Source organism: Erinaceus europaeus, chromosome 16, assembly GCF_950295315.1.
Source record: "Erinaceus europaeus chromosome 16, mEriEur2.1, whole genome shotgun sequence".
NCBI lineage: Eukaryota > Metazoa > Chordata > Mammalia > Eulipotyphla > Erinaceidae > Erinaceus > Erinaceus europaeus.
In genome coordinates this window covers 77,949,998-77,974,036 of record NC_080177.1, presented here as the reverse complement: position 1 = coordinate 77,974,036, position 24,039 = coordinate 77,949,998, and the positions used below count along the sequence as shown (strand labels likewise).

At 40.7% G+C, this 24,039-nt stretch overlaps 1 protein-coding gene across 4 annotated transcripts in view; it reads left to right on the top strand.

Annotated features, from left to right (window-relative positions):
* The window catches only part of RBM25 (RNA binding motif protein 25), a 49,370-nt gene that overhangs the window by 5,986 nt on the left and 19,345 nt on the right, over nucleotides 1-24,039 (top strand). The window contains exons 2-9 of one of the 4 annotated variants that reach the window (XM_060175503.1): nucleotides 2,989-3,079; nucleotides 3,750-3,866; nucleotides 3,979-4,099; nucleotides 5,701-5,750; nucleotides 8,012-8,179; nucleotides 10,354-10,411; nucleotides 13,034-13,194; nucleotides 21,858-22,043. In XM_060175503.1, coding sequence (XP_060031486.1) covers nucleotides 3,825-3,866; nucleotides 3,979-4,099; nucleotides 5,701-5,750; nucleotides 8,012-8,179; nucleotides 10,354-10,411; nucleotides 13,034-13,194; nucleotides 21,858-22,043 — 786 coding nt within the window. In that variant the 5' untranslated portion in view covers nucleotides 2,989-3,079; nucleotides 3,750-3,824. The remainder of the gene's footprint in view (nucleotides 1-2,988; nucleotides 3,080-3,749; nucleotides 3,867-3,978; nucleotides 4,100-5,700; nucleotides 5,751-8,011; nucleotides 8,180-10,353; nucleotides 10,412-13,033; nucleotides 13,195-21,857; nucleotides 22,044-24,039) is intronic. The other 3 variants (XM_060175505.1, XM_060175506.1, XM_007521747.3) reach the window with 3 other exon arrangements.

Genomic DNA, 24,039 nt, shown 5'->3' with positions numbered 1-24,039 from the left:
TTTTTTTCCAGAAACGTTTTAAGGTTTACTTTTTAGAGCTGAAATGTGGAGTTGATCATCAGTGTTGATGGTTTACCTTATGTTTATTACTATATTGAATTGACTAGAATTTTATGAGTTATGAGAGATATTAACAATAGAGGGAGAAATGTACATAACAATATAGTATGATTATATTTGCAGCAAAACAAAATGATCTATTAGTTTATATCTAAAAATACTTAAACTACAATGATACCTACCTCTACCAAGCTGTTGGGGCTACAGGCTAGGACGTGGAAGAAATGTACTGTATATAGCTGTCATCTTTTTTGGATGGAGACAACGAAAACTGGAGGGAAGAGGGAGATAGGGAGAGAGAGAGGCACACCTGCAGTGATACTTGACTGCTTGTGAGCTTCCCCTGCAGGTGGGGACCAGGGGCTTGAACCTGGGTTCTGTGACCTGTAATGTGTGTGCTCAGTGAGGTGCGCCGCCACCCAGCCCTGGAAGACTTTCTATTTCCTTTTCTTTTTCACTCTATTGCCACCAGGGTTATTATCACTGTGTTGATTATTAGCACCGGCGCTGTGAATCCACCGCTCCTAGCAGCCATTTTTCCTTTAGTTTTTATTTTTTTATATTTATTTCCTTTTGTTGCCCTTGTTTTATTGTTGTAGTTGTTGTTGTTATTGATGTCGTTGTTGGATAGGACAGAGAAATGGAGAGAGGAAGGGAAGACGGGGAGAGAAAGACAGACACCTGCAGACCTGCTTCACTGCTTGAAGCAACCACCCTGCAGGTGGGGAGCTGGGGGCTCGAACTGGGATCCTTAGGTTGGTCCTTGCATTTTGCACCATGTGCGCTTAACCCGCTGTGCTACTGCCTGGCTCCCTTATTTTTACTTTTTATAGGACAGAGACATTGAGACAGGAAAGGGAGATAAATGCAGTGAAGTGTGTCGTGTGTGTGTGTGTGTGTGTGTGTGTGTGTGTGTGTCTCCCCCGTAGGGAGGGGGTAGCTTGAACCCAGGTCTTTGCTCATGGCACCATGTGAACTGAACCAGGTTTGCAACCCCCAGCTCCAGGCAATTTTTTCCTTCTCTTTTCTGAAGATAACGTAGCACAAAAGAAATTTAAACGTTGGAGAGCAGCAAAAGACTTTTGTGACCAAGACTGAGGTCCAAAATTAGATCCCCAGCCCTACCATAATCCAGAGTTGAGCAGTGTTCTGGTGTTTTTCTTTCTGTATCTTTCTTTAATTAGAGAAATAGGCAAACTAAATGAAAGGTGTACAAAATTATTCAAGAAGAAAGCACACACACAGCACATTGACAGTACACAGCGGGCACATTTTAAGAGCTTCACACTATAGGAGCCCTTCACTAGAGAGTAAATGTGGGGCTCTTTTTCCAGTGTACAGGATACACTAATTTCAGTGGCATCACTGGTGTGTGGTGTTGACTGTCCTGGTTTTCCTATTTTTGAATAGAATCGGAGAATGGAGAGGGAGGGGGTAGGTGGGGAGAGAGACACTTAACACTGCTTCAGCACTCATGAAGCTTCCTCCCCTGTAGGTTGGGGCCTGGGAGCTTGAACCCAGCTCCTTCCATGTTGTAATATGTGTTAATGGTTGTGCCAGAGACGGATGCCTGGAGCTCCACAGTCCTTGCCTCAACCCCCCACACCACCATGAGCCAGAGCAGAGCTCTGGGAAAATAAGATAAGGGAATGAAGTTCTGCAAAAAATGCCCTTGGATACCCTACATGTTTCTCCTTTACCTGGTGGTCTTGGTCAATAGTGTGTTAAGATAAAAATTCTTTGGCTTTTTTCTTGCTTGTTTGTTGCCACCAGGGTTATCTCTGGGGCTCAGTGTCTTCATGATGAATTCACTGCTCTAGACAACCATTTTTTTCCCTTAAAGAAAAAAAAATTAATTTGATAGGAGCAGAGGAGGAGGTGAGGGGAGACACTTGCACATTGCTTCACCACTTGTGAAGCCTGCTTCCTGCGGGTGGGGACTGGGGGTCTGAACCCAGGTCCTTTTCATGGTAATGCTCAACAGGGTGCACCACTGCCTGGCCCTCTACTTCTGTTTTCTTTTTTCTTTTTTTAAAGATTATTTATTTATTTACTAGAAAGGTAGGAGGAGAGAGAGAGACATCACTCTGTTACAGGAGCTACCGGGGATGGAACTCTGGACCTCATACTTGAGAGTCTAATGCTTTATCCACTGCACCACCTCCTGGACCACTACTTATGTTTTCTTAAAGGATAGCATTAAGTTCCTTTAAAAAATTAAAAAAAAAAAATTTATTCCTTTTTGTTGCCCTTATTATTTTATTGCTGTAGTTACTAATGTCGTTGTTGGATAAGACAGAGAGAAATGGAGAGGGGAGGGGATGATAGAGAGGGGGAGAGAAAGACAGACACCTGCAGACCTGCTTCACTGCCTGTGAAACGACTCCCCTGCAGGTGGGGAGCCGGGGGCTCGAACCGGGATCTTTATGCCCGTGCTTAACCTGCTGCGCTATCGCCTGACTCCCAACATTAAGCTCCTTTTAATCATGTTACTATTCAAGTGAAGCAAAGTTCAGAGTGTTCTTAAATTTCTAAAAATGGGTTTGTTAAAGATTTATTTATACGTATGTGAGAGAGTTTCGTGAGCGAAGCCTGAATTTAAACCCAGTACATGCGGTGCTGGATTGAACCAGGAGCTTCAAGTTTACAAGTCTGACTTTCCGGTCACCTCAATTTTTATTTTACTTGGCACTGGGGAATAAACAGAGGACTTTGCCTATGTATACCACTTAGTGGTCTCTTTAGCCCAGTTTTTCCCCAGATAGGGGTAGGCATACTGGCTTAAAGCCGTAGTACTGAAACTTACAGTGTGGTGGGGGCCAGGTTTGAACTCAGGCTGCACTCAAGACAAAGCAGCTTGCTATTCAGGTGAGCTATTTTACAGCTAGCCCACTTTTTTTTTTTTTTTTTAATTCTACATATACTTAGACAAAGAGAGAGAAAGCACCAAAATTCCCTTTGGTGTTGTCCATGGTGCTCCCGTGTGGTGCCAGGGATGGAACCCAGGACCCCAAGCATGGTAAGGCATATCCTCTATCTACTATCTCTCAGCCTCTGTTCTTGTATTTTTAGAAATCAAATGCTAGCTTCTGGTTTTGAAATTTTTTTTGGTAGAGCTGAGGCCTTGCACACTCATGAGTTCACTATTCCTGGGCTGCTTTCTCATTCTGATGGAGGGAGAGATGCAGGACTTAACTCCATGCGGTAGTACCTCCCATGTGGTACCAGGATTTGAACCCGGGCCACATGCATGACAAGGCACTCACTCTACTGGCCCAAGCCACTGCTTCTCAGATTTTATTCAAGAGTTAACAAGTCTGCTTTTTTTACTTTTCAGCAAACTATGACTTAATTTGTTTTTGTTTTTTTTTTTTGGAACAGTTATTAATATGTGCCCTGATGTCGGGTTGTTTCTTCCACCTCAGAATTCACTAACACTTTCATTTGCCCTTGAGGAAATAAATGGTCAGCCTTAAGTCAACAAATACTTGTAACTTTAGTTTCAGGATACTGATGTGTGTTTAAAAAATAATGAATGCATCATAACATTTAGAAAAAACTTGTAGATATCTTTCTGAATTCTGAGTTTAGTTTTAAAAGATTCATTGATGTTTGGTGTTTAATTTTTGGATATTAACTGAACCTCAACATTTTTTTCTTCCTTTATATGTATTCCCGTATGATTGTAGGAGTCTATGCTGAACTTAGATCGTGTACATTTTGGGAACTTATTTTAGAAAAGATCTAAGTTTTAAAAACTCTCAATGGACAGACAGAGAAAAGAGGGTCTTTGCCAACTCCTTGGGGTAAGAAAACTTTGGAATTTTGCAGATAATCTAAAAATGAAGGGCAGCAAACCAGGTGCATCAAATGGTGAAGTTTTCAAATAAAATGATTTGTTATGATTTCTTTCTTCAGACTGCTGCAGTAAGAATGTCTTTCCCCCCTCATTTGAATCGCCCTCCCATGGGAATCCCAGCACTCCCTCCAGGGATCCCACCCCCACAATTTCCTGGCTTTCCTCCACCTGTACCTCCAGGTAAGTTTGTGGTTACCCTTCAGTGGGCTTTACTAATTTGATGGAAGGACTTGGACTCAGAGAAGGAAAATTCCCACTTTTTCTAAGGATGTGCTATTTCTGGTTCTCTGTTCTTTCACGAGCCCCCAAAATCCCACTGACCAGTTAGAGGAAAGAGGAGAGAGACGACTATAGCACTGCTCAGCACTGTCATGAAGTGCTGGGAATTGAACCTTCTGCCTCTGGGGCATTAGGCATGTAAATCTTCCCAGAGTGGGCTTACTTTAGAATAGCTTTAGCATACTGTCCTGAGCCATAATGTTCAGAATCCATTATCTTGATTTTTATTGCTATATTTATATAATCTCAATTCTTTTTTGAATAGTGTTAATAGTAGAGTACAGGGAATCAGGCGATAGCGCAGTGGGTTAAGCACACATGGTGCAAAGCACAAGGACCGGCATAAGGATCCTGGTTCAAGCCCCTGGCTCCCCATCTGCAGGGGAGTCGCCTCACAGGTGGTGAAGCAGGTCTGCTGGTGTCTCTCCCCCCCCCATCTTCCCCATCTCTCCATTTCTCTCTGTCCTATCCAACGACAACATCAAAAACAACAAGTACAGCAACAAAAGGGAAAATAAATATAAAAAATAGTAGTTTAACTTCATTTTTGTGAAGAAATTTAAGGATTTGAGATTGAGGCTTAAGCAGCTGTCAAGATTGCACAGTGGATAAAATGTTGGACTTGGACATATGAGGTCCCAAGTTCTATCCCCAGCACCACATGATCGAGAGTTATGCTCTGGTGATGATGTGTATGTATGTCTGTCTCTAACATGATTTAATTAATCTTAAAAAGATGAATGAAGCTTGTTATTTAGAATCAAAATGTGACAATGAAAAGTCAGTACCTTAATTTCTTCACTAGTAGATTTATAAAAAATTTTTCAAGTTTTTTTCCCCCCCCAAGATTTATTTATTAATGAGAAAGAAAGAACCAGAGTACTACTTTGACTTTGTATTCCCAAGGATTAGATTTAGGGCTTTATGCTTGAGGGCCCAACACTTTTTTGCTGGCTCTCAGATGTTGGCCCACACCCTTTTTATTCACATACACTCAAATTTGTATCTTAAGACTACAGTCAGAAACATGATGTGGTTGCCTTTTATGATTTCAAAATAGTGTTGTATGTGTATTCATAACACACTACATTAATTTTGAAAAGAAGGCACTTGGAGCCAGATATAGGGCATCTGTGTTACCCAAATGCATGACCCAGGCACAAGCCCTTGGTGATATGTATGGAGACATCATGACATTGTGGGAAGCTCTATGTTGTGGTCTCCCCCACCCCCACCCCCTCTTGCTCTCTCTGTCTCTAGCAAAAGATAAGAGTTTTATCTTTCATTAGTCCTACATTTCCAGTTGCTATTTATTTTGGATAGAGACAGAGAGAGACTGAGAAGAAAGGGGGAGATAGGGAGAGAGACACCTACAGCACTGCTCATTGTTCATGAACCTTCCCTCCTGCAGGGGGTAACCCGGGGCTTGAATAATATGTGCATGTTACTGGGTGAGCCCTCACAGCTTGGCCCAAGACTTACTATAATAATTTTTTTTTTAGGAACCCCAATGATTCCTGTGCCAATGAGCATTATGGCTCCTGCTCCAACTGTAAGTATTCATTTAAAAAGGGGGCAGGTGTTGGGAACTGTGATAATTTTACTGCTTAAAAGCTTGATAAACAGATGCATTTATTTATTTTGGATAGGGACAAGAGAAATTGAGAGAGGCATGTATAGAGAAGGTGAGAGACTTGAGGCTCTGCTTCACTGCTCCTGAAGCATTCATTCCCCCTGTAAGTGGGGAGCAGGTGGGCTCAGAGACCCAGGGACTTGAACCCAGGTATTTGTACACTGTAATGTGTAGGCTCAACCAGGTACACCACCACCTGGCCCCAATGTGAAAGTGGTGAGAGTATGTGTGTATTACATTATTTATTTATTCATGAGAAAGAGAAAGAAGACGTCACTCTGGCACATGTGCTGCTGGGGATTGAACTCAGGACCTCATGCTTAAGAGTCCAATGCTTTAGCCTATCCACTGTGCCACCTCCAGGAACACTTGTTCCTTATTTCTTACTCAGCTCGGCACAACAGTCAGTTGCCTCTAAAATACTCTCACTGAGTTAATAATTTTTTATCATTTTCTTCATCTGCTCTATCCTCTTTAACATATGTGCTGTTACAGATTTAGGACTTTTGACTTATTCCTTCACATTGTTTTAGTCTTGTAAGATGGGAGAATGATCTGACCTATCTGAACTTTTTTTGCTAAGGTTAATTTTTATTTATTAGAGAGGAGGGAAAAAGAACCAGAGCATTACTGTGTCATATGCTACGCTGGGGGTTGAACTCTGGTTAAGTAATAAACACAGTGTTTTTTGTTTGTTCTTAATGGAGAGGGAGAGAAAATGTAGGGAATGGTGCTAGGAGAAATTAAAAAATTAGAAGTGAAATTGGTGATCGTAACTTTATACTCCTTCCTTTCACCTATCTGTTTAGCCCCCTTCCAAGTTTTTTTTTTTTTTTTTTTTTTTAAACTCATGATTAAACAAAGAGCACACTCCACATAGGATTTCTGGTATTGAACTTGGGACCTCATATTTAAGAGTCCTTAGCCCAGCACCACCTCTCGGGCCAGAAGGCCAAGTTCAGTCACGCCTTCTCTAGTGAAGTGGCCCATTAGTTAGGCTTTTTTTTTTTTATTTTTAATTTTATTAATGAGAAAGATAGGAGGAGAGAGAGAAAGAGCCAGACATCACTCTGGTACATGTGCTGCCAGGGATTGAACTCAGGGCCTCATGCTTGAGAGTCTAGTTCCTTAACCACTGCGCCACCTCCCAGACCACCTCGTTATTTAGTCTTACAGACCACAGTTGTGACAAGACTTCTATATATTAAAAAGGAAAAAAAAAGTTTTGTGGGAGTCAGGCGGTAGCGCAGCGGGTTAAGCGCATGTGGCACAAAGCACAAGGACCAACGAAAGGATCCCGGTTCAAGCCCCCAGCTCCCCACCTGCAGGGGAGTCGCTTCACAGGCGGTGAAGCAGGTCTGCAGGTGTCTGTCTTTCTCTCCCCCTCTCTGTCTTCCCCTCTTCTCTCCATTTCTCTCTGTCCTATCCAACAACGATGACATCATCAACAATAACAGTAATAACTACAACAACAATAAGAAAACAACAAGCCCAACAAAAGGGAAAATAAATTTAAAAATTTAAAAAATAGATTTGTTACTAATTAGAGAGTGCCGTTTTTTCTTTTTTAAAAATTTTATTTCTTATTTGTTCTGGCTAGAGACAGAGAAATTGAGAATGGAGTGGGAGACAGGGAGAGTGAGCTAGAGACACCCTGCTTCACCACTCATGAAGCTTTGCTCCTGCAGGTGGAACCAGAGGCTTGAATCTGGGTCCTTGTGCACAGTAATGTGAGCACTTAACCACATGTGCCACCACCTGACCCCCTTTGTGCCCTTTCTTTTTTTCTTTTTTTATCAGAGCATGCTTAGCTCTGGTTTATGGTGGTGTGGGAGATTGAACCTGCGACCTGGGTGAGGCATGAGAGTTGGTTTACATAACCGTTATGCTATCTCCCTTTTCCACCCCCCCCCACTGCCATTTTCAAGGCTGCCATATATTTGAAAATTTTGCATTGCACCTGATGTCTTAAACATTTTAAAGAGGTGACCTAGTAAAGTTTACCTATCACAAATAAGTTTTCATTAAGAAAAATGTTGTCTGCTTTAGGGCATTTAGATTATTATATAGAAACTTAGTAGTAATGTGGTATATATTACCATTTAAATTGGGTTAGCCTAATTGAAGCCCATAAACAATTCAGTTGTCTTACCTAGTTTTACTGGTTTTCGTCACTACAGGTCCTAGTACCTACTGTGTCCATGGTTGGAAAGCATTTGGGAGCAAGAAAGGACCATCCAGGCTTAAAGGCTAAAGAAAATGATGAAAATTGTGGTCCTACTACTACAGTTTTTGTTGGAAACATTTCAGAAAAAGCCTCAGACATGCTTATTAGACAACTTCTTGCTGTATGTTAAACTTTGGTTTTCATTGTAAATCTCTAATTTATGATATAAAAGCAGAAAGTGGATTCAGTTGTCTTTGGAAATTTTCAGTCCTATAGAAATGCTGAGAAGCAGTTTAGTAAATAAGTTTATAATTCAGTTTGCAACATCTGCATTCTCTCCAGATATACATGTACATACTTCTTGTGATTAATCTCCAAGTAACTATGACATGCCATTTTACCTCCAGACTTTTCTTGTGTCTCCTAAGGTTAAAAACACTGTGCTATAATATTACAAAACCGTTATATATTCCATATTTAATTTTCTCACCAATTTCCATAATAACTGGCTTTGTTGCTAGATGAGGAGCCCAGGACCTCACAAATGATTAAACCACTTAGCCACCGTCCAGGCTCAGTTTCCATTCTTTGTATTAGATGGAGCTTCGCCTACACGTTTCCACTGCTCCTGCTGGGCTGTTGTTGTTGTTATTGATGAGGGTGAGAGGCAGAATTTAAAAATTTTAATTTCATAGTGCATATATTTATTTATTGTTTTTTTTATTGATCTGAGGAAGAGAGAGGAAGAGCTAAAACATCACTGGCATATGCGATGTGAGGCACCAACGTGGAAAGTCAACCTGTCTGACGCTTTGTCCACTGTGCTGCCTCTGAGGCTGCACACTCCATGATCTTTATCTAGGAATTCTGCCTGGCTCAGTGCAGGTGTGTGGGCATGAAATGGCAGCAGAAGCCCTGAGCTGTCAGCACAGAGCAACCTTCATGTTCTCCCTACTCAGGCCAGGTTTCATGTCTGGTGTGCTGCTGCCCACATTTACTGTATTAGCTCCTTTAGACTGACTTTGTGAATCTTCTCTCCTGGGAGTGGGTGTATAAGGTAGTCCCTTGAAAAATATGCGGGAATTTTGGTCATTCCATGCTTATATTATCTGGCAAGCACCTGCCTTTCATTGGATTTCATGTTTCCAAGCCAGTCTCAAAAATTTTCAATGATGCGTTCTTTGAGGAATTAGATCATAGCTCACCCAATAGGGTATGTGCCTTGCCAAGTGCTGCAAGAAAGTTTGGGTGATGTGTTGCCTCTCTCTCTGGTATTTAACTAAATTAATTAAGCTAAGAAGTTGACCCTGGAGCAATGAATGTCTCTGTGGAGTAGACCTTGCGATACCACACACTCCCTTTTTAACCTTGGGGGTGTAGCCCTGTGGTAAAATCCGTGTTTGAGGTCCATTGACCCCTCCCCACCAAGAAAATGATCTTTTATATTAATCATATGCATTTATTTACTTTTACTTTAAAGATTTTTTTGCATACTCATTTTGGAAGGAGACAGAAATTGATAGGGTAAGGAGAGAGAGGGTGAAAGTAAGCCACCCTCAGCACTGCTTCACCATTAATGACATTTGCCACTCTAGGGCCTCAGGGTCTTGAATTTGGATCCTTGCACACTGTAGTGGGCACACACTCCATGCTGTGCCACTGCCCTGTCTTGACGTACACGTTTTAAATACTTTCATGGGGGCAGAGAGACAGCCTAAATGTGCGGAATGCTGGGGGCTCTTGAGATCTCAGCTTCAGTCTCTTGAGTTCATAGGTTCAGTTTTTGCACAGAAGACAAGGATTTTTTTGTTAAAATGATTTGCTACCTATTTTATAGAGGGAGCTGGGTGGTGGCTCAGAGGGTTAAGTGCACATGGCACTAAGTGTAAGGACCAGCATAAGGATCCTGGTCCAAGTGCCGGCTCCTCACCGCTTCACAATCGATGAAGCAGATCTGCAGGTGTCTATCTTTCTCTCCCTCTCTGTCTTCCCCCTCTTAAGTTTCTCTCTGTCCTATCCAACAACAACAGCAATAACAACAAGGGCAAACAAATGCATTCGTAGTGCAGGCACCACTGACTCCCAGCGGTAACCCTGGAGGCAAAAAAAAAACTTCGGACATTTTATTTTTGGTGTGATTTGTTTTTTAGTGGAAATATGCTTGCTCTTTTGTTTGCATTTAATTAGCTATTTTTTACCATAAAATTGTTCTGATGGTGTGGGGGATTAAACCTGGGACTTTGGAGCCTCAGCCATGAAAGTCTCTCCATAATGATTATGCTGTCTAACTCCCCTTTATTTGCATTTATAATGTTTATTTTGTGAAGTGATTATGACCCTTGTTTTCTTTTTAAGAAATGCGGCTTGGTTTTAAGTTGGAAGAGAGTACAAGGTGCATCTGGAAAGCTTCAAGGTAACCTTTCCCTTGGTTGAGGTTATTTTAGTCAATATGCATAACTCACTTACTGTGTTTTACTCACTGTCATTACTGTTAGGATTTCTCTTCATATGAAATGTCAGTACTGCTCGACTCTGGAATGGAGTGCAGGGGGTTCCCTAGGTCTTGTACTGTTTTTGTGCTATTTTCCTGACCCTCATTTACCTTATTAGCATTCTCTGTTTTGCTTCTTTCCTTCGTCAACCTATTAGGAATAGGATGGAGAAATTAAGAGAGGAGAGGTGAATGGAGAGAGGGGGAGAGAGAAAGATAAGGCACCTGCAGACCTGCTTCATCGCTCATGAAGTGTCCTCCTGCAGGTGGGGAGCGGGTTGCTTGAACCAGGTCCTTGTGCATGGTGCTGTTTATGTGTGCTGATCCGAGTGTACCCCCACCTGACTCTGTTTTCCTTCTTAGTAGAGTAATTTTATTAAAGGCATTTTGGGAAATGCTGACTGAATGTTCACTTTAAATAGAAAAAGATACCGTGAAGGTGTTTCTGAAAATGTAATGGCCTGGGAGTTGGTACCTTGGACAAAGCTTTGACTGTCAAGCTTGAGGTCCCTTGTTTGATCCTGTTTTGACTCTGTTAAATTTGCTAGAGTGATACTCTGGTTCTCTTTGTCTCTGCTCCTCTGTCTCATAAATAGATCTTTCTTAAAAGATAATTTAAAAATTTATTTATTTTCCCTTTTTTGTTGCCCTTGTTTTTTGTTTTAATTATCATTATTGTTATTGATGTCTTCATTGTTGGATAAGACAGAGAGAAATGGAGAGAGGAAGACAGAGTGGGGGAGAGAAAGATAGACACCTGCAGACCTGCTTCACCGCCTATGAAGCGACTCCCCTGCTGGTGGGGAGTTGGGGGCTTGAACTGGGATCCTTACACTGGTCCTTGTGCTTTGTGCCACCTGTGCTTAACCACTGCGCTACAGCCTGACTCCCAAAAGATAAATTTACAGTAATGTTTTTTCTTTACACACCCTTTTTTAAAGTTGTGTTTAATAGATCACAGGATATAGTTTCACATTTATACCACAAATATACTAGTTTATTTTTTAAAATAAGTATTAGCATTATAATTTTTAATTTTTACTTACTCACTTTTGTTGCCCTTGTAGTTATTATTGTTGTTGTTATTGTTGAATAGGACAGAGAGAAATGGAGAGAGGAGGGGGAGACGGGGGGAGAGAAAGACAGACACCTGCAGACCTGCTTCACCGCATATGAAGTGACTCCCCTGCAGTAAGGGAGCCAGGTCCTCTAACCGGGATCCTCATGCCAGTCCTTGTGCTTTGCGCCTCATGTGCGTAACCCGCTGCGCTACCGCTTGACTATATAAATTTTATTTTTAGTTTTAACAAGAAATACAGAGAGATGAGATGAGAACACTTTTCATCCATGGCTTTGGTGGTACTAGGTTGGATTGAACTTGGGGTTTTTCAAGCCTCTGGCATGAAAGTCTTTTTCCATAACCACTGTGATTATAGAAAGTTTCTTTTTTCTTTTCTTTTTAATCTTTGACAGACAGCCAGAAGCTGAGAAGAAAGGGGGAAGTAGGGAGTGATAGACACCTGTAGCCCTGCTTTAACACTCATGAAGCTTTCCCCCTACAGGTGGGGAACAGGGCTTGAACTCTATTCCTTGTGCATTGTGACATGTGTGTTCAACCAGGTTCACTGTCAGCCAGCCCCTGGAATGTCCTTGGCTTCCAGAGTTATTCCTGGGACTCAGTGCCTGCACTATGAACCCTCTGCTCCTGTGGCCATTTTTTCTGATCTAGGCACTGAGTCCCAGTAATAAACCCTGGCTGAAATTTTTGTTTGTTTTCGTTCAAGGAGTTCAGGATGTGATTTAGTGGTTAGAATATGTTTCGCATGTGTGAAACTCTGGGTTTGATTCCCAGCACTGAAAGGAGGAAGCATGAGGTTCAGAAACAAGTAGAGCCTTGTGGGTGTTATAGCAGGACTTTTCTGTGGCCTGTCTTTTCCTTTCCCCTACCCTTCCCTCCTGACAGATGTGAACATTGGTGTATCTGACCTGTCAATTTTGGACATGTACTAGGCCCTGTGGGTTCGATGTGTAAACCACAATCTCTGGTAAAAGCTGTGTGTTCATGTCCACTCAGAATAAGGTCTGTGAGGAGGCTCAGTAGTAAAAGCCGTGTCTCTCATCTGTGGCCCTGGGTCTGATCCTCTGTGTGTCTGTCTGTGTGTGAGTCTGTCTCTGTCTCTCTGTCTCTCTTTCTCTCTATATGTATATGTGTGTGTGTGTATGTATATATGTATATTATGCATTTCCGAGGGAAGAAAGACACCAGGGGCTGGGGAAGAGAGAGAGAGAGACACAAAGTGGTGGTGAGACTAAATATTAAAATGAAACATAGAAACTGTGACTCACATTTCAGTAGTAACCATTTACCAGGTTAGAATTTGTCTCCATCTCCATGTTCATCCTCTTTTGGTTGTTTGAGGAGGAAGGGGAAGGTATGATGGTGTTTTGCCTTACTGTAACATTTACTCTCTTGATTTTGTTTTTAATATTTTTTTTCTTTCATAATCACATTGCTATTTCACTGATTCTTTTGTTCTTTACTAGCCTTTGGCTTCTGTGAGTATAAGGAGCCTGAATCTACCCTCCGCGCACTCAGGTTGTTGCACGACCTACAGATCGGAGAGAAGAAACTACTTGTTAAGGTTGATGCAAAGACCAAGGCACAGCTGGATGAGTGGAAGGCAAAGAAAAGAGCTTCCAATGGGGTACGTTTCTGCTGGGCACTCGCTGCCCGCCCGCCCGCCTCAGTCACTGAGTGTGAACACCCATCACGGATAGATCCAGCGGAGGACCTCATGAGGTCGTGACTAAACAGTCGCAGGGTGTTTTTTTAGTGTGTAGTTGTCTTCTACATATCTACCCAGAGTGGGTGGATGAGTGTTGGTTTGCTTGTTCCAGGTTGGGATGAAGGTAGTAAGGGAGGCTGGACAAGGTTAACTTGCCAGAGAAAACACTGGTACAGACTATTCCAAACAGAGCTCTAATTCATTAAGGCAACTCCGTAAGTAAGTATAAAATAATATTTCAACCTACAAAATTTTCCTCAGTTGCCCTCTCTTAGAAGTGCGAAGGTTCTAAAGTGAATGACGCTGTCTTACTGCTTTCCTCAGGTGGGTTTTTATCTTAAGCTGAAGGAGAGTTATGTATGTCATGTTGTTGTGTATACATTGTATTCCTTTTCAAGAAAGCTAAAACCTGGGCAGATTTCCTTTTGGCACCTCATGGAACAGATAAAAAAATCACCTTATTTTCTCCACAAAAACAAAAGCCTTGGGTTGGTAAGATAGCTCATTTGGGCACTGTGCTTGCCACAGCCCACTTTCAAAGTAGACCGTCCAAGGTTTTTTGTGTCTGAAGATTTAGGCCTGGAGCAATGAACATGAAGCCCTAGTGATGAGCAAAAACAGCTACAACAAAAATAAAGGGCTTTTCTTTTCTTTTTTTTTTTTTTTCCTCCTCCAGGGTTATTGCTGGGCTCGGTGCCTGTACCATGAATCCACCGCTCCTGGAGGCCATTTTTTCCCCCCCTTTTGTTGCCCTTGTTGTAGCTTCGTTGTGGTTATTATTATTGCCCTTGTTGACGCAATTCGTTGTTGGATAGGACAGAGAGAGATGGAGAGAGGAGGGGAAGACAGAGAAGGGGAGAGAAAGATAGACACCTGCATACCTGCTCCACCGCCTGTGAAGCGACTCCCCTGCAGGTGGGGAGCCGGGGGCTCGAACCAGTATCCTTACGCCGGTCCTTTTTCCCCATTTGGGTGTGTGCAATTTTTATTGGAATGTATGAATTCAATTCAATTTTAAATACAGGATTTATTTATTAGCAATTCTAGGGAGAGAAAGAAAGATACTGATTCTTGTAAGGCTGAGGTAGGCCAGAGCACAACTCTGGTAGTATGAATTAATTCATTCCATATATTTAGTGTGAGGAGCGTGAGTCTCGTATTAAAAAGTTTATTTTAGGATGATGACAATAGGAAATGTAGACGCTCTGAGTATTTAGGTGAGTTAGTCCTTTCGAGTGTATTTTTGTCTCTATCCTTAAGCTTTGAAAAGCATGGTGATGTAGAGGTTTACGAAGAGGAATTTAGAAAGTAGTATAATGGCAAAGACAGATTGTATGCTCTCTCTCAATGTATTCTCAGTATAAAGAATTAATTTTGAATAGTTGAAGATTTATGTTATAGTAGCCATACGTGGGCCAGATGTGTCATTCAGTAATAGAGTACATACTTTTGTGGTAAGTTTAAGATGAGTTTAACCTTCAATACTAGAAGTGAAACAATAACTCACAAGTGTTTCAGGTCCTATTGATTCAATGGCAGGTGTGATCTTTCATTTAAAACTGATAGAGAGGGGGTCGGGCGGTGGCGCAGTGGGTTAAGTGCATGTGGCGCAAAGCGCAGGGACCGGCATAAGGATCCCGGTTCGAGCCCCCTGGCTCCCCACCTGCAGGGGAGTCGCTTCACAGGCGGTGGAGCAGGTATGCAGGTGTCTGTCTTTCTCTCCCCCTCTGTCTTCTCCTCCTCTCTCCATTTCTCTCTGTCCTATCCAACAACGAATAGCGTCAACAAGGGCAATAATAATAACCACAACGAAGCTACAACAAGGGCAACAAAAGGGGGGAAAAATGGCCTCCAGGAGCGGTGGATTCATGGTGCAGGCACCGAGCCCAGCAATAACCCTGGAGGAGGGGAAAAAAAAAAACTGATAGAGAGGCAGAGTATCACTGAAGAGATATTGGTAAAGTTACAGAAAGACTTTCTTTTTTCTTTTAAAGATTTATTTATTAGTGAGGAAAGAGGAGAGAACCACAGCATAATTCTGGTACGTTTAATGCCAGGGATCAAACCCAGGACTTCAAACCTGAGACTCTAATGCTTCATCCACTGTGCCAGCTCCTTTAACATCAGACCTTATTTTTAATAATTAACTAATTGGGCAGTGGGTAAGATAGCATAATGATTATGCAAAGAGGCTCTCATGCCTGAGGCTCCAACATCCTAGGTTCAATCCCCCGCACCACCATAAACCAGAACTCAACAGTGTTCTGGCAAAAAAAATTAAAAAAAAAATAGACATAACTAATTATAAAGCAATATAGTGACAATTTTTGGATAAAATATTTTGTTTGCACCCAAAAAATGCAGAGTAAAAAATTGGTTATAGGGGGCTGGGCAGGGGCACACTGGGTATAGTGCACATAGGATGAAGCATAAGGACCCATGCAAGAATCTCAGTTCAAGCCCCTAGCTCCCTACCTGCAGGAGTATGGTATGCACTTCACAAGTGGTGACACAGTTCTGTAGGTGTCTGTCTCTCTCCCTCTATCTTCCCCTCCTCTCTGAATTTCTCTCTGTGCTATTCAAAAAACATTGAAGAAATGGCCACAGGAGTTGTGGATTCATAGTGCAGGCATTGAGCCCCAGCAATAACTACGGAGGAACAAGTTTTAAAAGTTGTTTATAGGGGTGAGCTAGCAGAAGGGTTATACACAAAGACTTTCATGCCTGAGTCAACTCGTTCCCAGTTTCAATCTGGCACCACCGTAAGCTAGAACTGGGTATGGCTCTGGTAAAAACAAACAAAAATCACCATCATCATCATGAAAATAGAGGGGAAAATAGGAAAATTGGCTCTAATAGGCTATCTGAGACAGTAGGGCACTTAGAGGGAATGGTTAGCTTCAAAATAAGGGACTTGAAGCTATGTGAAAATAACTTTCTCTTACACAAGATCATTAAATGCTTATGGGTGAGGTTGTTTCTTCAGCCTTGATTTCTATTTATATTCTACCACCTACCTTTACAATAGCGCCCCCCCCCCCCCCACACTAGCAGATTAGCTCACTTGGATTGTGCATTGATTTGCCACGTGTGACTAACCCAGGTTGGTGCTAGCCCCACCCTGACCTTATTGAAAGATTCGTTGGTTTTTAAGGTTCCTTTTCCTCTGTTTATCTCTTTGACACTGTATTTTATGGTTTCAACTGAATTCCTAAACCGTGAAATTGAATAATAAAAGAAACAAGTCACTATACGTGTGTGTAACCTTACAAGATGAATTTTGTGGTTTTATTTTTTATAATTTGTGTGTGAGCCGACAGAATAAAAACTTAAGCTATCTTTGGAGGTATTCCTTAGATAGGTTTTTTTGCCTCCATGGTTATCACTGGCTCAGTGCCTGCGCTACAAATCCAGTGCTCCTGTGGCTAGATTTTTAATTTTTTGTGAAGTGAATTTCCCCTGCAGGTCGGGAGCTGGGGCTCAAGAGGTTCTTTGTTTTTTTTTCTTTATTTTTTTTATATTTATTTATTCCCTTTTGTTGCCCTTGTTGTTGTAGTTATTATTGTTTTTGTTGTTGATGTCGTTGTTGTTGGACAGGACAGAGAGAAATGGAGAGAGATGGGGAAGACAAGGGGAGAGAAGATACCTGCACACCTGCTTCACCACTTGTGAAGCGACTCCCCTGCAGGTGGGGAGCCGGGGGCTTGAACTGGGATCCTTGTGCTTTGTGCCACCTGCGTTTAACCCACTGTGCTACCGCCCAACTCCCTTTTTAAAAATTTTTTTTTAAAAATCATTTTTATTTTCCCTGTTGTTGCCCTTGTTGTTTAACATTGTTGCGGTTATTGATGTCGTTATTGCTGGATAGGACAGAGAGAAGTGGGGAGAGGAGGTGAAGACGGGGAGAAAGATAGACACCTGCAGACCTGTTTCACTGCCTGTGAAATGACTCCCCTGCAGGTGTGGAGCCGGGGGCTTGAATCGATATCCTTAAGCTGGTCCTTGCACCTTTGCGCTTTGTGCCATGTGTGCTTAACCCACTGCGCTACCGCCCAACTCCCCAAGAGATTATTTCTTTTTTTTTATTTAAATTATTTCTTTATTGGGGAATTAATGTTTTACATTCAACAGTAAATACAGTAGTTTGTACATGCATAACATGTACATTGTTGCTATAGTAAAAGGAATTGATTTCTGGATTTCAATTTCTTCTAACTTAGTGTTTGCATAGAGGAATGCCACTGACTTTTGAATGTTAATTTTGTAGCCTGACACCTTACTGTATTGCCTGATGATTTCCAAAAGCTTCTTGCTGGATTCCTTAGGATTTTCCTTGTATACTATCATGTCATCTGCAAATAAGGAGAGTTTGACTTCTTCTCTTCCAATCTGTACCCCTTTAATTCCTTGCTCCTGCCTGATTGCTATGGCAAGAACTTCCAACACTATGTTGAATAGTAATGGTGATAGTGGGCAGCCCTGTCTAGTACCTGATCTGAGTGGAAATGCTTCCAGTTTTTCACCATTGAGTATGATATTGGCTGTAGGTTTGCTATATATAGACTCCACTATCTTCAGGAATTTGCCATCTAGTCCCATTTTTTGTAGTGTTTTGATGATAAAGGGATGTTGTATTTTGTCAAAGGCTTTCTCTGCATCTATTGATATGACCATGTGGTTTTTGGTCTTGCTTTTGTTGATGTGGTGGATCACATTGATTGATTTACGTATATTAAACCAACTTTACATGCCTGGGATAAACCCCACTTGGTCATGATGAACAATCTTTTTGATATACTGCTGTAACCGGTTGGCTAGAATTTTGTTCAGAATTTTAGCATCTATGTTCATCAGAGATAGTGGTCTGTAGTTTTCTTTTTTGGTTGTGTCCCTGTCTGCTTTTGGTATCGGGGTGATGTTGGCTTCATAGAAGCTGGCAGGGAGTATTCCAGTGTCTTCAATCTTCTGGAAGACTTTTAAAAGTAGAGGTATTAGTTCTTCTTTGAAGGTTTTGTAGAATTCATTTGTAAAACCATCTGGTCCAGGACTTGTATTTTTGGGGAGATTTTTGATAACTGTTTCAATTTCATTAGCTGTGATGGGCCTGTTCATGTTATCCACTTTCTCTTTACTTAGTTTTGGAAGTTGGTAGGTATCTAGGAAATCATTCATTTCTTCCAGGTTCTCTAGCTTGGTGGCATATAGTTGTTCATAGAAGCCTTGAATGATATGTTGAATTTCTGCGGTGTCTGTTGTGATATCTCCTCTTTCATTTACTATCCGATTTATTTGGGTCTTTTCCCTTTTTTGTTTTGTGAGTCTGGCTAGAGGTTTGTCAATTTTGTTTACTCTTTCGAAGAACCAACATTTACTTTCATTGATCTTTTGTATGGTTTTCCTATTCTCAATGTTATTTATTTCTGCCCTAACTTTAGTGATTTCTGTCCTTCTGATTGCTTTAGGATTCCTTTGTTGTTCTTCTTCTAGGTCTTTAAGATGTGCAATCAGGCTGTTTATTTGTGCTTTTTCTTGTTTCCTAATGTGTGCTTGTATAGCTATGAACTTCCCTAAAGGACTGCTTTAGCTGTGTCCCAAATATTTTGATAGCTTGTGTCTTCATTTTCATTGAAGTCTCGAAACATTTTTATTTCCTCCTTTATTTCCTCTTTAACCCAGAAGTTGTTAAGAAGTGTACTGTTGAGCTTCCACATTTTGGGACTGTTACTGATCTTTTGTTGATTGTTAAGTGTTAGTTTAATTCCACTGTGGTCTGAGAAGATGCTTGGGATGATTTCAATGCTCTTGAATTGGCTGATGTTGTCTTTGTGGCCTAATATATGGTCTATCCTTGAGAATGACCCATATGGATTTGAGTAAAATGTGTATTCCAGTTTCTTGGGATGAATGACTCTGAAAATGCCCAACAGTTCTAGTTTATCTATCTCTTCATGTAGCTCCCTTATATCTTTATTGATTTTCTGCCTGGATGATCTGTCAAGTTGAGAGTGGGGTGTTGAAGTCCCCTACTATGATTGTGTTACTGTTAATATATTGCTGTAGCTCTTTCAGTAGAAGTTTGATGTATTTAGATGGCTTCTCATTGGGTGCATAGATGTTAATAATTGTTAAGTCCTCTTGATTGACTCATCCTCTGAGCATTAAATAGTGTCCATTCCTATCTTTTTTAATCTTATCTATTTTTTTTTTCCCTCCTCCAGGGTTATTGCTGGGCTCGGTGCCTGTACCATGAATCCACCGCTCCTGGAGGCCATTTTTTCCCCCCTTTTGTTGCCCTTGTTGTAGCTTCGTTGTGGTTATTATTATTGCCCTTGTTGACGCAATTCGTTGTTGGATAGGTCAAAGATAAATGGAGAGAGGAGGGGAAGACAGAGAAGGGGAGAGAGAGACACCTGCATACCTGCTTCACCGCCTGTGAAGCGACTCCCCTGCAGGTGGGGAGCCGGGGGCTCGAACCGGGATCCTTACGCCGTTCCCTGCACTTTGCGCCACATGCGCTTAACCCACTGCGCCACCGCCCGACCCCCTAATCTTATCTATTTTAAAGTCTATCATGTCAGATATGAGAATAGCTGCTCCTGCCCCTTTTTTGTGGACCATTGGCTTGTATGATAGTTTTCCATCCTTTCACTTTAAGTCTGTTTTTGTCTTGTTGAGTTAGGTGGGTTTCCTGTAGACAGCATATTGTTGGGTTGTGTTTTCTGATCCATCTTCCTACTCTGTGTCTTTTAATAGGTGAATTCAGGCCGTTGACATTTATTGATATCAAAGATTGAAGATATTTTAACGCCATTCTTGTAGAGTTTTAGAGTGTTTTGATATGTGTCCTATTGTGGTGGTCTGGTTGTTTTTAGGAGACCTTTCAGAACTTCTTTCAGGGCAGGCTTGGTGATAGTTGATTCCTTCAACTGTTGCTTGTCTGAGAAGGTTTTGATGCCTCCATCTAGTCTGAATGACAGTCTAGCAGGATATAGTATTCTTGGCTGAAAGCCTTTCTCATTGAGCACTCGATAGATATCTTGCCATTCTCTTCTGGCCTGTAGTGTTTGTATGGAGAAGTCTGCTGCTAATCTTATGGGTTTTCCTTTGTAGGTGACTCTTTGTTTTTCTCTTGCAGCCTTCAGGATCCTTTCTTTATCCTTATTCCTTTCCATTCTAAGTATGACATGTCTTGGTGTCTTTAGGTCTGGGTTAATTCTGTTTGGGACCCTCTGGGCTTCTTGAATTTTTATGTCTTTGATGTTGTCTAGACTAGAGAAGTTTTCAGCTGCTATGGCCTGGAAAATGCTTTCTTCCTCTCCTTCTCTTTCTTCCTCTGGTATGCCAATAATGCGTATATTGTTTCTTTTGAAGTCATCCCATAGGACTCTGTGTTGTTTTCAGCATCTCTTAATCTCTTTTTGAGATCTCTTACTTCTTTTTTAGTTGTCTCTAATTCATCCTCAATCTTGCTAATTCTGTCTTCAGCCTCATAGATTCTATTCTCTCTGCCCTCTACTGTTTTCTGGAGTTCATCTATTTTGTTGCCCTGCTTTGATACTGTTTTAGCAGACTGGAGGTGGTGTCTCAACTGATAAACTGCTGAACTGTTAGCAGTCACTTAATCTCTTCTTAGGCCCCTCTCTCCTCGCTGTCACCAGCCACACGTGTTTGTACTCACGGGTGATTTACTGGGTTCCTGTGGTCATTCTAGTCCTGTCTTGTTTCGGTCCGGGTGGTCTCCTTTGGTATTCCTAGTTGATCCGGGAGAGGAGAGACCAAGAGATTATTACTTTTCTTTTGACCAGAGCAGTGCTCATCTCTGGCTTATAACAGTGTGGGGGATCGAACTTGTGACTTGAGAGCCTCAGGCATGAAAGTCTCTCTGCATAACCATTATGCTATATGCCCACCTTCAAGATTATTTCTCTTTAGTGGTTTTAGCATATAATTGATGTAAGTGATGCTGTATCTTTACAGAAATTAAAATGATATGTGTGGCAGGAGAGGTCATCCTTCGTTATGTACCTCATCTGGTGTTTTTAGCATCTCATTACATACAGTTGCTTGTTTGTTTCTTTAATTGTTCCACAACTTTATACATACTTGTATTTTAAGATGTGGCTATCATAGTGTACATACAGTAATTACATGTATATTTTCATACACTAATTATAGTTTTTCTCGTGATCATGCACTGCTTCGGTGAGTTATTTCAAGAAACATTAGTTATTAGTATTGAGCAAGACAGTCTGACATTGTTAAAGCTTTTCCAGTGAGTGGGTATATTAATCTTGTGACTTAATCTTTCTGTAGCTTTTCAGGGCAGAATTTTAGTTATCATGGGAAAAGAAGATAAGGTGCTAGTATTACAGTAAACAAAAGTAAAAGCAAATGCTTAGTTTTGTGAAGACTCAAACCATACTTTGCCTTGAAGGGCATTTGGAGAAGTTTTAGAAAAAGCATGGCTGGTTGTTTTTGTGTAATGACTCTTGTTTTTAGAACAAGAGTATTAATTTTTGTATGGTATTTATTTTGTTGTTTCAGTTTTCTGCCCTCTCATTATTATGATGATTTTTTTAAAGACTGCCCGGCCAGAAACTGTCACTAATGATGACGAAGAAGCCCTGGATGAAGAAACAAAGAGAAGAGATCAGATGATCAAGGCAGCTATTGAAGTCCTAATACGCGAATACTCAAGTGAACTCAATGCCCCTTCACAGGAATCTGACTCTCACCCTAGGAAAAAGAAGAAGGAAAAGAAAGAGGACGTATGTGTTTCTCAATTGTGACAGCATCATTTCTGCATGTTTTATGGTGTCTCTTTTTAGCTCACATAAACTATCTTCTTTGAGGAGTAAACAGAATGACTTGCATCAAATTAAGCCAGACTTCAATGTGCTGTAGCAAATTACTTCTTTTCTCTCTCTCTCTTTTCAAATATTTATTCCCTTTTGTTGCCCTTGTTTTATTGTTGTAATTATTATTGTTATTGATGTCGTCATCGTTGCATAGGACAAGGAGAAATGGTGAGAGAAGAGGAAAACAGGGGGAGAGAAAGATAGACACCTGCAGACCTGCTTCACTACCTGTGAGGCGACTCCCGTGCAGGTGGGGAGCCGGGGGCTCAAACCGAGATCCTTACAGTGGCCCTTCCACTTCACGCCACGTGTACTCTACTGCCCGACCCCCTTTTTTTCTTTTTAAAAAGAATTTTCTCCTTACCATTTAAAAAAAATATATTTTAGTGCAACAAGTAGAAATAAATAAATATTTAAAAAGATATTTTAGTGAGATGAGCAGAGTTCTGCTAGGTCTGGCTTATGATAATGTTGAAGATTGAACCTGGGACCTTTGCGGCCTCAGGCATGACAGTCATTTTACATAACCATTATGTTCTCCAACACCATTACCAAATAATTTTTCTTTTTCTTCCTTTTTAAGATTTTATTTATTTATTCATGAAGAAGAGGAGAGTGAGAAAGAACCAGATGTCACTGTGGTGCATGTGCTGCCAGCGATTGAAATCATGACTTTATTCTTCTTACATTGAAGTGAAAACTGTTGCTAAGGGATCATTTAAAAATTTTTTATCCTTATTTATTGGAAAGGGACAGCCAGAATCAAGAGGGAAGGGATCCTTACAATGGTCCTTGTGCTTTGCACCATGTGCGCTCAACCCATGCACTACCGCCTTGCCCCCTCTAGTGGATGTTTTTTGTTGCTGTTAATTTTAATTAATGTTATATTATGGGTTTTACAATTAGTATAATGTCTAGTAACTTTTTTTGTATTATGAAAACAGTAATCTTTCTGCTTTATTACCTAATTATATTGTTGCCAGCTGTTGTCCACTGAGAATTTTCTTTTTTTTTTTTAAGTTTATGATGCCTTTTTTTTTTAAATTACTTATTTATTATTGAATAGAGACAGAGAGAAATAGAAAGGGATGGAGGAGATTGAGACAGAGACACACCTGCAGCCCTGCAGGTAGGGACCAGGGTCTTGAACTTAGAACCTTGTTTGTGCATTATAATGTGCACACTTAGTGTGCCACCACCTGGCCCCAGCTGCCTTTTCTTATAAATCATTTCAGCCCTCTTTATGGGTGTAATGCTGTTCATTTTTTAACTGGAGGAACATGAAATTAAAATACTCCTCCAATGTTACTCCTTTGTCAGTCTGAGCTAAGTGAACATTCAGGAATCTAAATTGAATGAAATGATGTGGTTTGTGTTCTCTCTACCTCTTTTCTTCTTTCAGAGAACTTCTCTGCTCTGGCTCATGACAGTGTGGGGTATTAAACCTTGGACCTTGGTAGTCTCAGGCATGAGAAACTCTCTCTTTAGATTTATTTATTTATTTATGAAAAGATGGGGGCGAGTGTCAGACATCACTCTGGTACATGTGCTGCTGGGGATTGAACTTGAACTTCATGCTTGAGTGTCCTGTGCTATCTCCCAGACCACAGCATGAGACTCTTTTTATATAACCATTATGCTGTGTTCTCAGTTAATTTAATTTTTTGATATTTTAATTTTTTAATTTTAATTTTTAATTTATTTTTAATTTTTTGATATTTATTTTAATTTTGATATTTTATTTACTTTAATTTTTACTTTAATTTTTTGATGTTTTAAATTTTGATTTTTTGATATTTAATTTAATTTTTGATATTTTAATTTTTGATATTTTAATTTTTTGATATTTAATTTTCATTTTTTGATATTTTATTTATTTTCCCTTTTGTTGCCCTTATTTTTTATT